We start from the raw sequence: 12,394 nt of genomic DNA on the forward strand, positions 1-12,394 counted from the left end.
TGTACCTGAAGTAATGATGTGCAGTTCCTTGCAACTTGACCCTGACCTCTGGCCACCTCCTAGGGGTAGACAACTGATCTAAGCTGCACCAATTTTTCAAATTTGAACGGAGAGACTGAAGCTGGCTGAAGCTGTTGCCTTCATGGCAGTGTCCATATACTCCCATTGCTGAGGCCTCCAGAACTGCCCAGCTTCTTGCCTTTTCCAAGGCCTGGTTGGTTAGCTCCATGTCTGATTTTGAGAGCTACGGCAGAATCCTTCCAATACATCCCTCCGTTTACCGAAGCAGCCACAATCATTCTCTGTTGCTTTCCACAAATAACTTCAATTATAACCCAAACCAGTGGTGCTCCTTCTGGGAAATGAAAGTTGTCAATTGAGGATTTGCTGGTGATAGGGGAGGGGAGGTCTTCAGTCAGAAAATAGCATGGGGGGCTTCCCTGGTGGTGCAGTGGTTGAGAATCTGCCTGCTAAAGCAGGGGACACGGGTTCGAGCCCTGGTCTGGGAAGATCCCACATGCCGCGGAGCAACTGGGCCCGTGAGCCACAACTACTGAGCCTGCGCGTCTGGAGCCTGTGCTCCACAACAAGAGAGGCCACGATAGTGAGAGGCCCGCGCACCGCGATGAAGAGTGGCCCCCGCACAGAAACGAAGACCCAACACAGCCAAAAATAAATAAATAAATAAAAACATGTTAATTCATTAAAAAAAAAAAAGAACTGCAAGGTTTGAACATGTTTAAAAACAGATTGTTTAAAAAAAAAAAAAGAAAATAGCATGGGTGGTTAACTTATAGATTAAAATAGCAAACTCTTGTTCCATAAGCAAACACTTTACCCTGAAGGAGCTGTGTGTTGCTTGTTACAGGCACGGGGTTATTTTCCTACTGGAGGTATGGGGATGGCAGGAGAACAGAGTTGTGTAAGTAGCCTAAATTATTCCGAGTTCCTCCCCCATTCTCCTGGTCGTTATTCAGTTGCCAAATGTCGCTGGTCTGAGAAGACTGGAAGGAGAAAGCTGGAGGAGGCTGTGGCCTGAAGCTGAGGCTGCTGTTGTCCTTCCGGCAGCCTGGGCGGGGACTGCCAGTCAGGAAAAAAATGTGTATAAAAGAAGAGAGAAGGGAGCAGCCCCGGAAGCTGCCTTTTGGAGACTGATCCAGCTGGTTCGAGGTTCCTCCACAATTCCTAGCAAAATGTTGCCCGGCATCAGGACCTGAGATCACTGCAACGTGTGGGGAGACTGAGGAAGAGGGGACCGAGAGAGGTGCCTTAATGCCTGCCCTGCACGGGGCTGTGTCCCTGCAGATGGGAAGGCCCTCTTCACCCAACAGCCCATTTCTACTCAGCGCCGGGCACAGAGCCACACTTAGCAGAGTTCAGTGAACTGTGGGATACAAGGGTGGAGAGACGGAGAGACCACGGCAGGCGCAAGAGGCAGGGCCAAGAGCCTCGCAGGCCACGGGAAAAATGCGGGGCTTGTGACCCAGGAGGGGCCTCGCGTGATTCCTCAATAACCTCGCGGATTTCTAGGCCGGAAGTCAAAGGGTGGGCCCTGGCATGCTCTTGGATTTCGAAACTGGAAAGTAGGGAGGGATTTGGCGGATTTAACGGTTCGGGACCGAGGTCATCAAGGAAGCGGATCTTTGACGTATGTTCCAGGCTCAGGTAGGCGAGGTGAATCGTATGCCCGGCCTGCGGCGCTGAAGTCATTGCCCGGGAAACGGGAAGGAGGTGCAGCCAGCCGAATTTTGACCGACAGAAGCCAAGCAGGGGCGGGACGCTGCTTCTGACTGGCTATGTCCCCCATGAGGGGCGTGGCTCAGCTATGAATAACAGGCCCAGGGGCGGGGTTGGCTTGAGACTGACAAGCTTGACGGGGAGGAAATGGGACTTGGTTTTGGCTCTTAGGACACCAGCCAGGGCGGAACTAGGATAGTCTGACTGGCATGAGTCCACAGGGCCTGAGCTAAAGCTGGCCCAAACCACCTGTCCTTAAGATGCCGGCCTCATTAGCCCCAGTGACCAAGGAAAAGAGCAGGATATGGCCACCTGGTCCCCTCCCTATGGCCAGGGTAAGCCAGGCCTCCAGGTCCAAGCCATTTTTTCCCTTAGAACGTAGGCCAGGAGAGAGGAAGAAGGCTGGGGAGGAAGGCCAAGGATGCAGATGCAGGTTCCCAGAGAAGGTTCCTGGAGTCTGAGCACTGGGAGAAAGAGAGGAGGCCCAAGAATGGGGCCGATTATTTAACTGTGAGAACAGTGCTATCTCTACCCAAATGCTGACATCCGAGGAAAATTCCAAGCACGTAGAGGCAGTCTGGAAAATATGCCTGGCTAGGATTTGCCCCTAGAGAACCTGTGAAGTTAGCTTAAACCAACCGTTTTTTTCTTTGAGAAGCTGGTATGGAACTAGGAATGAAAGATGGCAGGAAAGCCTTCCTTCTCACTGGCCCACTGGTGCCCTGGCCAGCCTTCTCTCTGACGTGGTTTAGTATTATCTGCAGAGCACAGATAATTGTTATTAAATGTTCTTAATGATTTTGTTTTACAGAAATTCCGGCACCTCACTCCCCAAGTGGGTTTCTTTTACCTAGGTTTTCCAGTAAAAGTGCATAGGCCTCTTTTCAAGGGGATTGCCAAAGGCCAAAACTGTAACTTCAGAAACAGCCTTCAAGATTTGACCCAGGGCTCCAGGTGGGCTTGGTGGGAGGCACTGTTCCCCGGCAGAACAGGATGGAATTGAAACTGGTTATCTAAATGTCTTCCCATAGTTAATCAAGAATGGGAATCTTTGCTTTTACTCCTTCAGCTATAAAACCCTCAAGCTTGGAAACTCCTCGGTGGCTTTGGTAAAAGGTCTGTACACTTGTGGGCCTGTCAGTTTTGCTGGCCTGTAAACAAACTGGGCCCAGGGAGGAGATGTCCTGGAATGTCAAAGGGAGTAGGAGAATGACCTAAAGTTCGGCTGGCAGGTGAGGAAGAAGCATAGCACAGGCTTCATAGTCACTCAACTTGGCTTGAATCCTGGCTCCACCACCACATAGTTGTGTAGCTGTGGGCAACATTCTTAATGTCTTTAATAAGCCTGTGTCCTTGCTATGAATGGACATAACATGTCCGGCCTCACAGGGGTGGTTGTGGAGATCGAAGGAGACAATGAACTTAAAGCACTTGGCTTCAGTAAGCCTGCCTGGCACAACAGGGAAGGACTCAATGAGCAGTAGCTGGTGTCACCCCCACTGCCCAGCAAGTAAACTCCTACTTCCTAAGAGGATCGAGTGAGCGCAGGCCAGGGTAACAGGTCACTTGAGGCTGTTGTGGGACCATTCAGCCCTAAAGATTTCTCCTGACCACCTAGTGTGAGAGCTTTAGGCTGAAAAAAAGGGAGATGAAGGGTATTTCCTGCAGGGAATACGGAATGGATTTTGTTATAGATTCATTCACATTTATTCTTTTGAATCTTCCTAAGCCGAGGCTTGGTAAGAGAGGCAACTATTGGGGGAATTCCCTGGTGGTCCAGTGGTTAGGACTCTGCACTTTCACTGCTGAGGGCAGAGGGCGCGGGTTCAATCCCTGGTCAGGGAACTAAGGTCCCGCAAGCCGCACGGCCAAAAAAAAAAAAAAGACAACTATACACTGTTTAATAGTAGCTCTCACCAGTTGTACATAGGCATGAACAGGACTTTGGTCCTTATTTTTCCTAGAAAAAAAAGGGTGGGGGGGCTCATAAGCCGGGAGGGAGTAGAGGGCTCTGGGATGGGGGAAAGGGGTGTTAACTAGCAAATGGTACCGACCAGGCTTGTTCCAGTGTTGCATCAATGAGTGTAGGGGTGTAGAGGTGTGCTGGTGCCCTAACAACTTCTCTGATGGAGCCAGGCAGTCCTTAGCCCTCTAGCCTTCCTCTCCCAGAGGCCACCACCCCATGCCAAATGCCTGAAGGGAACCAAGAAGCCCAGAGCCTGAGTTGGTTTGTAGGTGTGTGATCAGCAAACCTGCATCCCCACCCCCGCCCCCGGCCAGAAAAGAAGGAAATGAAGCCAGCACTCCATCTGCTGAGGGAATAGAAGGTGGAGGCATCTACCCACATCCCTCCTACTTTAGTACTCAGGGTGCTGATGGAGGACTGATTTTTCTAATCTCAGAGCTCCCTCTGCTGGGGGCTGAGGCTCCCTACAGAAGGGGAGGGAAGAGACTAAGAACTGAACTTTGTAGGGAGAAAAGGGAAGGCCGCAGGCAGGAAGCTCTTCCTGGGCACTCAGGACATGGAATTGAGTGAAGATCAAGAAGTAGACAGGTTTTCGGTTTATTGAGTAACAATGGCACCATAGCTTTTATTACTGGTGGCGGTTGGTTGGGGGAGCAGGAAAGTGCTCTTAGAGGATCACACTGGGGCCTTCACCCCACTTCAGCCAGAGGTCACAGGAGCTGGAGTCATGGTCCAGCTCTGCACTCCGTGAATTCACCAGCACATATTCCATCCCCAAGTCCACCTCCCCTTTGGACCAGCCGTTGACTCCTGGGCCCTTCCTCCTCTTGGAGGTGGGGGGGCGGGAGAGCAGGGCCAGGCCTCAAGAAAGAGAAGGAACTAAGATCAGGATCCTGCTGAACGTCCAACAAGATCAGTGGAACACAAAATTCCCTGTCTTGAGATCATACGCTCAGGGCCTAGTTGCCCTTCAGGTGTCCTAGTTACAGCCACTTAGACACCTGTGGAGTTTAAGCACCGTTCCCAAGCTGTGTCCCTCCGTAAGAGGGTGCAGTGGGGGCTCTTAAACAGGAATGCTTGCTCTGCCTTTGTGGCTTTTTGGTTAGGGGAGGGGGTTGGGATTGTAACTTTGGACTTAAGGTTATGATGTCAGTGGCCCAAGAACTCCTAGGATTGTGCCTAAAGATGCCCGTACTACAGTGTGGGGGAGATGGGGAGACGGCAAGAGCAGTACAGGACACTGACACTCCTTTGTTCTAGCAGAGAAGAGGAGAGGAAAGGACCCGTTCCAGGATGTGGGGAATGCGATAAGCCCCCTGCCTCCCTTATCCCGACATGTCGTCCTCTGCCATCCCAGTTCCTGAGTCAGCTTCGGGAGCCAGGAAGCAGAAATCTGAAGGATTCAGCCCAGTTTAGCCTGCTAGTGTCCCTCAGTCTCTGTCCTGAGATCCTGGGTCTCCTCCTGTGTCCAGAAGGGGCAAGGTTCCATCAGAAATGACTTGGCTGGTGGAACTGTTTAGGCGAGAAAGTCCTGTAGCCTGGCCGGCTGGCAGGTGACAGGAAGCCAAGAAGGGAAGCCAGACATGAGGATATCCCAGGACAGCCTGTACACACACGTTATCACATATGTACATATGTAGACACACTAGCGCAGAAGAAAGGGATCATGTGACCCTGCTCTTTGAAATCAGAGGAGAGAAAAAGGCTATGGGGGCACCTCTCCCAGCCTAACGGATTGCTGGTCTCAACGGCTGCTCCCACACCAGGCCCCCGCCCAGTACCAGGCAGATGGAAAAGTGGCAGGGACGGCAAGGCTCCACTAAAGCAGCAGCCCAAGGAGGTGAGAGAGGAGGCCAGGGGCTGACGCCCCCTCAAAGCCCCTTGTTGTAGTAAACCACTTCGATACTGGGGTTTTGCTCATGGATCTGAGCTCTCAGCTCCGGCTCCAGTCTCCTCACGTGTATGGAGCTGCAACAGAACAGCGCAGGCAGGCTGAATGTCCCCTGAGCCCACCGCCCTCAGCTGGGTGCCCCCCGATCACCACCCCTCTTCCTCCCAGGCTGCTGAATCTTCTCCTTCGACTTCCAGAGGCCCAGATCACGGTCATTCCCCCACCCCCAGAATAAGTTGAATGCCTGCTAGGCCTCCTCCTGGAACACACTGAAGGAAACTAAATCAGCTGCTCCCAGAGATGTGGAGACCTGTCTGAAGCCCCCAGCCAAGCCTGGGGGCAACACTTACCTTCTCTGGGGGAACAGGGCACAGCACAGGGGGGTGGCAAATACCAGGCTGAGGGAGAAGAGTGTTGGAAAGGCTTGTGAAGCTCTGATCTAAGAGTGTTCCCTCCCGGCACCCCACCCCATCTCTGGAGACAGCCCCTAGGGGTGGAGATTGATTAAAGCCAACGATGACATTAGGTTCTGGCTGAGGAAAGAGCCTCCAGAGCAGTGACCCAGAGCTCCACAGCCAGCGACAGAATCAGGAATTAAATGTGCATGAAACTCTGGGCTGGTACCAAAAGGTGTATTTCCATGGTTTCCATGGTAGATGTAGAACCTGTTCGACTAGATTCTTGACCTTCAAGAACAGAGATCACTCCTAACACACACAGTATGCCCTACAGGTGTCCATGACCCCTACCAGCTGACTGTATGAATGAATGATGTATTTAAACATCTTAAAAGCAATAAGACCCACCCACATCCACCACAGAAAGGACACTCCCACACATTCTATCTAACCCCCTGCACACTTACCAGAAGCCCACCAGTCCCACCTGCAGGGGCGCCCCCAGCCAGGGGCGGCGCTGTGGGGATAGAGAGAGAATGTAATGGTGTGTGTCCCCTGCCCCCCTCACCCCTACACATTCACCCACCACGCCTCTATCCCATCAGCACTGCCTTTGAGCCTCTGACATGTGGCCCTTTTCTTCCCCCCAGTCCCATAACAGGGACTGACCACCCTCCACTCCAGCCAGGCCCATTTGCTGACACCATCCCTAGCGTCCCACCACCCATCTTCACCTCTCAGAATCGCTTCCCACACTTCCTTCAGGAACTGCTTTCTTCAGGAAGCCTCCTCTAACCCTCCACTCCCTCCTTTCCATCCCACTGAGTGAATCTGTCCCTTTCCAAACACATCTCCTGCTCTGCACACCCTTCTTGATTTGCTCCAGCCTTAGAGGCCACCAATCTATTGCTCCGTGTGCATGGTTGGCACTCAATAAATATTTGCGAATAAATGATTCAATAAATGAGCCAGAGCTTGTATCCCTGTGCCTTGCTTCTCCATCCTGTTCGTGTGCGGGCGAGCCTGTGTGTGTGTCTCAATGTTTTTTGTAGCTGACAGCACGAGCATGATTATCAAGCGTGGCTGTGATAGTCCATCCCTATGTGTGTCAGAGGTCTCTGGAGTGACACCAGCTTCCTTCAGGACAGAAACCCTTTCTTTCCTTCCCTTCCCTTCTCCTCCTGCACCCTCAGTGTTCCTTCGTTCCAGCTCAATTTATTCTTGCTGAATGAATTAATGAAGGTGGAAGGGGTAGCGCAGGGGTGGAGCAAACAGGTAGCAAGTCTTAGACTCAAGTCAGGTTGGAGAGGAAGTTGGGGACCGGTCACTTCTGCCCCCAGTCACCACTACTACTAGGACAGGAGAGGTGAGAGTGACCTACCTTTAGGAAGTCTTTCTTCTCCAGGGTGTCCATGATCACGGGGGGAATGGCTGAGGGGAGAGCAGGGCAAGGAGGGAGGGAGTTAGTAGAGTGAAAGTCAGGACCCTAAGGAAGGGGCGATCCCCCTTTGCAGCTCCTCCCACTCCCCCCAGAGTCCTCAAACCCCCCGGATAATGGCACCCCCTTCTCTTAGAGCCGCCCATGCCCCACCGAGCCACTCCTGCCTCACCCATGGCAGGAATCGCCATGCAGATTCTTGATACCACCACCTGGAAGATTCCTTGCTTGGCTGCGGCCACCGAGTGGCCAAGCCTCTGACCCTGTTCATCGGTCACCGGGATGCCCACCTGCAGCTCTCTGAGAAGGGAAGGGGGTGGGGGTCAGATCACAAATCTGACCTGCCATGCTCTCATGGGCAGCTAGTGCCCTCAGACAGCCTAGATTCAAAGGCTGGTTCTCCCACCCCAGGATCCCAGCACCAGACTGAGACTAGGCCCAGCAGCTCGTGTGGCTGGCTGGTGTGCCGACATGCACCCTGGGCGTGCACACGCCAGGAGCTGGGGCCACTCACCTCTGCCTCATCAGGGGGATGTTGATGCAGTTGGCAGCTGCCACAGCTGCAAAGGGCACAAATCTGCCAACCAGCGGGGGCAGATGCTGGGGGAGGAAAGATGTCATTTAGTGCAGGGGTCCCCAACCCCAGGGCCGTAGACCGGTACCTGTTAGGAACTGGGCCGCACAGCAGAAGGTGAGTGGCAGGCGGGCAAGCGAGCGAAGCTTTATCTGCCGCTCCCCATTGCTCGCATTACCACCTGACCCATCCCCTCACCCCCGTCCGTGGAAAAACTATCTCTCACGAAACCGGTCCCAGGTGCCAAAAAGGTTGGGGACCGCTGATTTAGTGACCCTAAGGGCCATGGGGTGGTAAGGAACTCTGAGGAGAGATATGGGGATCCTGTAGGTTGGGGTGGAGGAGTGGTAGGGAAGAAGGAGGCAGATAAAGCGTGAACTGGGGGGGCAGTGGAATGGGGGGGATTTACCTTGGTGAGGGATTTGAGTCCCAGGGCCGTGGCCACAGCCCCGGTGGTAGCACTCACGTAAGCCGTTCCCAGCTGCCTGTGGGCAGAAGAGCCAGGACACAAGGTGGGAGGTAAACAGTCCAGCATGTGGCTCTTTGCTTCAGGGACATGAGGTGTGGGAGGGTGGCCTCATTGCAGAGAAACGTCTCCCCTGCTCCAGTGCAGACTTGTCTGGAAGCCTCAATCCCTACCCTTGAAGAGGACTGGGTCCCCCAAAGCATATACAAGAAGACCTCAGGCCCTCAGTCAGGCCAGGAAAGTGAGTGGGGGGCAGGCTGAGAGGAGGGCGCTGAGCCACTGGCTGCATAGGCCCAGGGGGACAAGAGAGAGCAATGGAGGGCCGGGAGAAGAGTCCCAGGGAACAAGCTCTCACCCCACAGTGATGGGAGCGTCGCCACTGCGGTTGGAGTAGTTAACGATGGCATTGAAGGACTGATTCACCCACTGCCAGAACACCACGGTTGGGGTCTTCCTGAGGGAACAAAGACACTTACTTCCACAGTGTCCCACATCCTTGGACACTGATAATAAAACCCCAAAGGTTAACCCCAAACCCTCAGGAGGGGCAATGTTGATGCCCCTAGAACGTGCTCTGGTGACCCCTGCATGACCCTCCTTACACAAACACACCCATTGTCTCTGGGGTGGGAGGACCCCGGGGGCTGAGTTCTGAGGAATGGAAGGGATTCTAACACAAGCTCTCACCCACCTACTATTTTCTGCCCAAACTGACCCAGAGAGGAAGTGCCTAGTCATCAAGTTACACTGTAGCTTGGACAGAGCACCCAGGGAGGAGACACACAGGATAGGACCTGCCTGTAGAAGGTGAGCATGCAGCCGGTGATGGTCATGTTCATGGGCACCTGGGCTGACATGCGGCCAATCAGGACCACCTTCTCCCCTGTGTCCGGATGGAAGGCAGAGTCGTACACATACTTGGCCCTCCAGAGCTGGTCCTCGGTGAGCCCTGGCGTCACCACGCCAGCCCTGCAGAGGTTGGCAAGGAGGAAACAGGCAATTCTAGGGGGCAGATCTGCCCTCCCAAGCCCTGCCCACCCAGCTCAGGGGAAGTCTGGGCAGAGGACCAGGCACTTTGGCTCCCAATCTCAAAACAAAGGAACTACTTGTCTCTGGGGAAGAATCAAGTCTTGCCAGAAGGAGGGCTCCTATTTCTATTTCCCTTCTAACCGCACAAGGAGGGGTGCCCTTCTGTTTCTGCCCAAATGCTAGGTCAATGCTGGGTAATGGTGGTTTCCAATGGGTCAAAAATGGCTGGGGTGTTGCATGAGTTTTTCCTCCTGGAGACAAGGAGGCTGCCCTCCTACTTCCTTGGGACTCAGCTGAGTCCCTCTGCCCTTGCAGAGGGTGGCCCAGCAGTGGGACAGGTCCTTGTAGAGGGTTTGTGAAACACAGAGCAGCCCCCTACCCACAAATATCGACACCACCTCCTCAACCCAAACACCCTGAAATCCTTTAAGTTAAAGTTCTGTGCCCTAGTTGTCTGTGATTCCAACAGAGAGGGCAAGGGAGTGAGAGGGTGGAGGAGTGGAAGAGGGTCACGCTCAAGTTAGGGGAGACAGGTGCAAAAGGTACTGTATTAACAGCAGGGAATGAGCCCCTGGGTTAAATGGGGTTGGGGGTCACCTGTAGTTCTGCACGATGTTCCGGGAAGCTTCTAGCTGTGCCCCAGACAACAGCAGATTTCGGGGGTCAGTCACAGTGAAGAAGTGCCGGGCTCTGCCCAGGAAAGTGCTCTGGTCCCAGCGAGGTTCCTGGATATTGATATCTAAGGGCAACTCACCCATTTTCTGCAGGGCAGGCACCAAAGTCAGAGGACTCCAAGGAGGGGTCCAAGGACTCCACATGGGGGAGACGTTGGTGGTGCTGCCCTGGTCCCTGCCAATCCTTCTAGAGCTTAAGATGACTCTAGATAGGTAAGCAAGGATGTGGGGAGGAGCTGTTTCCTAGGCAATGTTCCAGCCCCCCTGGGCCACTAGAGAACATGGCCAGGAAAACAGATGTCCTTGCACTCTGGCCTGGTACAGATTTTCATGAGCGAGGATTTACATGTGCGTGGTTGACGCATGAGCAGCAATTAATCCCATGCAGCTACTCTTGTGCTCTGTATGCACAAAAATGCAGATTATATGCATTACACATCCACGTTCATGTCAGCTTTAGGCCCCAGTTGCCTTGAGACCTACATACAAACCCCCAAGGCTGTTTGGGAAGATGGCATAAGCCATCTCACACCCCAGGCCCTGACTGGAGGAGAGCAAGGGTTCATTGGCAACTCCAGGGCTTACCTATTCCAGATCTCAAACAGGGGACTCTGATGCCAGCCAGCCAGGTGTGCTCGTGGGCATGCACAGTCCCCTCTCCAGACCCATCTTCCTCAGCTCACACTGAATGGCCCAAGGCTCTCCTTGTTCCCTAGCTGGGCAGGGCTGGCACGAACACACATCCACCTCTCCCTGAGCTACCTGCCTCTAAAGGAGCAGGATTCAGTGAGTGACCCCTCCACTCAGCACAGAGAGGAAAGCCTGAAGCATTCATCTGGCCATGTTGGGCAAAATCCTACAGAATGACTAATCCTCTCCAACCACACTTCCTCCTTCACAGGCAGACACACCCTCCCCTCTCACACACTCACATTCACATACCCACACACAAAGACACCAGCATACACGCCCTACACAGACCTGCAAACAGGGTGGACACACCCTGCATACAAAGACCGTTACTTACACACACACACAGCTCATATCCATCAGTTGCAGACACTTGAATGTGTGACCATACAGAGTCTCACTCCGACATTCCCTCCCCAGCCAACCTCCCCTCGTGCCCTAGAGCCGAAGATGCTGAATCTCGCAGGACAGAGGCAACTTTCCTCTCTGATTCCCAGCCCTCAAGCCCCTACTCCTCTGACCCCCGAACCCCGCCCGGCACAATGAGCACTCACGCTTTCCTAGGCTCCTGGGCTCCCGTCCTCTGCAGCTCTCAGTCCCGCCTTCCTCTCCGCGCGTCGCCCCCGCCCTCACACTCATCACGGGTAACGTCACGCGTGACGCTCGCCAGCCTGAGGGGCGGGGACTCCCTTGGCGCATCCGCCCGGCGAGGCCAGGGATTGGCAGAGCCTGGGGGCGATGGGTGTCATTTAAGGGCGACGCCCCCAGCCCGGGCCACTGAGACCCGGCCCTACGCTATCTCCCAGAGCCAATCCGGGCTCAGGGATCAGTTCTGCCCACGTCCCCAGCCCGAGAGAGGAGGGGAGGAGCTGCCCCATTTGCTTGCAGTCCCTTGGCTGGCCTCGGGAGGCACCCGGCCTCTGCAACAAGGGGTCTAGGTGCCCGGGGCGAAGGCGGGCGTCGTGGAGGGGCATCCTCTGACGGTACGCCCGGAGGGACTCAGGTTACCCTCGCCTTGTTTACTTGATGGCTGCCTTGGCAGTGGCCTCGGCCTACTTGGACCCCTAGTCTCCTACCCCGGTTCCCTCAAGGTCCTCTCGCAGCACCTTGGCATTCTCACCCCTTCACAGTCCGGTTCTGCTCGTGCCTGTGCCTCTTCGGTGTCCCCAGCCCTTTCCTCCTCCCCAGTCCCCTCTATACTCCCCTGTATAGCCTCTAGCTCCACTGGGTCCCCAGTTTCCTTATGCCCCAATCCCTACCCCTGCATCACAGACCCTGGCCGCAGTCCCTGCCCCGGATGTGAAGGGGCAGAAAGCTCACGGTACCTCTGTCTGCATCAAGAAAGTGGATCAGAAAGATTCTTCCTCCTTCTAGTGTCCTGGAACCAGCTTCCCTGCCTTGCGTCCTTTCCAGAACTGGGTGGCCAGAGAGACACTTTCTGACATAGGAGGATGCATATGAAGGCAGCGCTCAAACACACACACACACACACACACACACACACACACACACACTCCCAACTCACCCAGTC

The 12,394-nt window shown here is 54.3% G+C and overlaps 1 protein-coding gene across 4 annotated transcripts; it reads right to left on the reverse strand.

Annotated features, from left to right (window-relative positions):
• Window positions 1-4,284: 4,284 nt before the first annotated feature.
• On the reverse strand, window positions 4,285-11,569 carry SFXN3 (sideroflexin 3). Of its 4 annotated transcripts, XM_082425447.1 has the most exons (12): window positions 11,418-11,551; window positions 10,759-10,941; window positions 10,097-10,260; window positions 9,265-9,439; window positions 8,826-8,920; window positions 8,414-8,489; window positions 7,945-8,030; window positions 7,603-7,730; window positions 7,374-7,423; window positions 6,460-6,509; window positions 5,945-5,992; window positions 4,285-5,671 (listed from the first exon to the last, which is right to left on the reverse strand). In XM_082425447.1, exons 3-12 carry the CDS (start codon window positions 10,255-10,257, stop codon window positions 5,575-5,577), a joined length of 966 nt encoding a protein of 321 aa, XP_082281573.1. In that variant the 5' UTR covers window positions 10,258-10,260; window positions 10,759-10,941; window positions 11,418-11,551; the 3' UTR covers window positions 4,285-5,574. The 4 variants fall into 4 exon arrangements, with proteins under 4 accessions (XP_082281573.1, XP_082281572.1, XP_082281574.1 ...); XM_082425446.1 differs by lacking the exon at window positions 10,759-10,941 and having other exon boundaries at window positions 11,418-11,569; XM_082425448.1 differs by lacking the exon at window positions 10,759-10,941 and having other exon boundaries at window positions 10,097-10,224; window positions 11,418-11,563.
• Between the last annotated feature and the right edge of the window lie 825 nt (window positions 11,570-12,394).

This window comes from Balaenoptera physalus (genome assembly GCF_965194825.1).
Source record: "Balaenoptera physalus genome assembly, chromosome: 14".
NCBI classification, from domain to species: domain Eukaryota; kingdom Metazoa; phylum Chordata; class Mammalia; order Artiodactyla; family Balaenopteridae; genus Balaenoptera; species Balaenoptera physalus.

Excerpts from the sequence above, each read along its gene's own strand:
- SFXN3 (XM_082425446.1), bottom strand. The coding sequence starts at position 10,257 with ATGGGTGAGTTGCCCTTAGATATCAATATCCAGGAACCTCGCTGGGAC. Across the intron at positions 5,993-6,459 it reads GTGGGACTGGTGGGCTTCTG|CCTGGTATTTGCCACCCCCC; the intron begins GTAAGTGTGCAG and ends CTTCTCCCTCAG. Across the intron at positions 5,672-5,944 it reads GCCCTGTTCCCCCAGAGAAG|CTCCATACACGTGAGGAGAC; the intron begins GTAAGTGTTGCC and ends GTTCTGTTGCAG.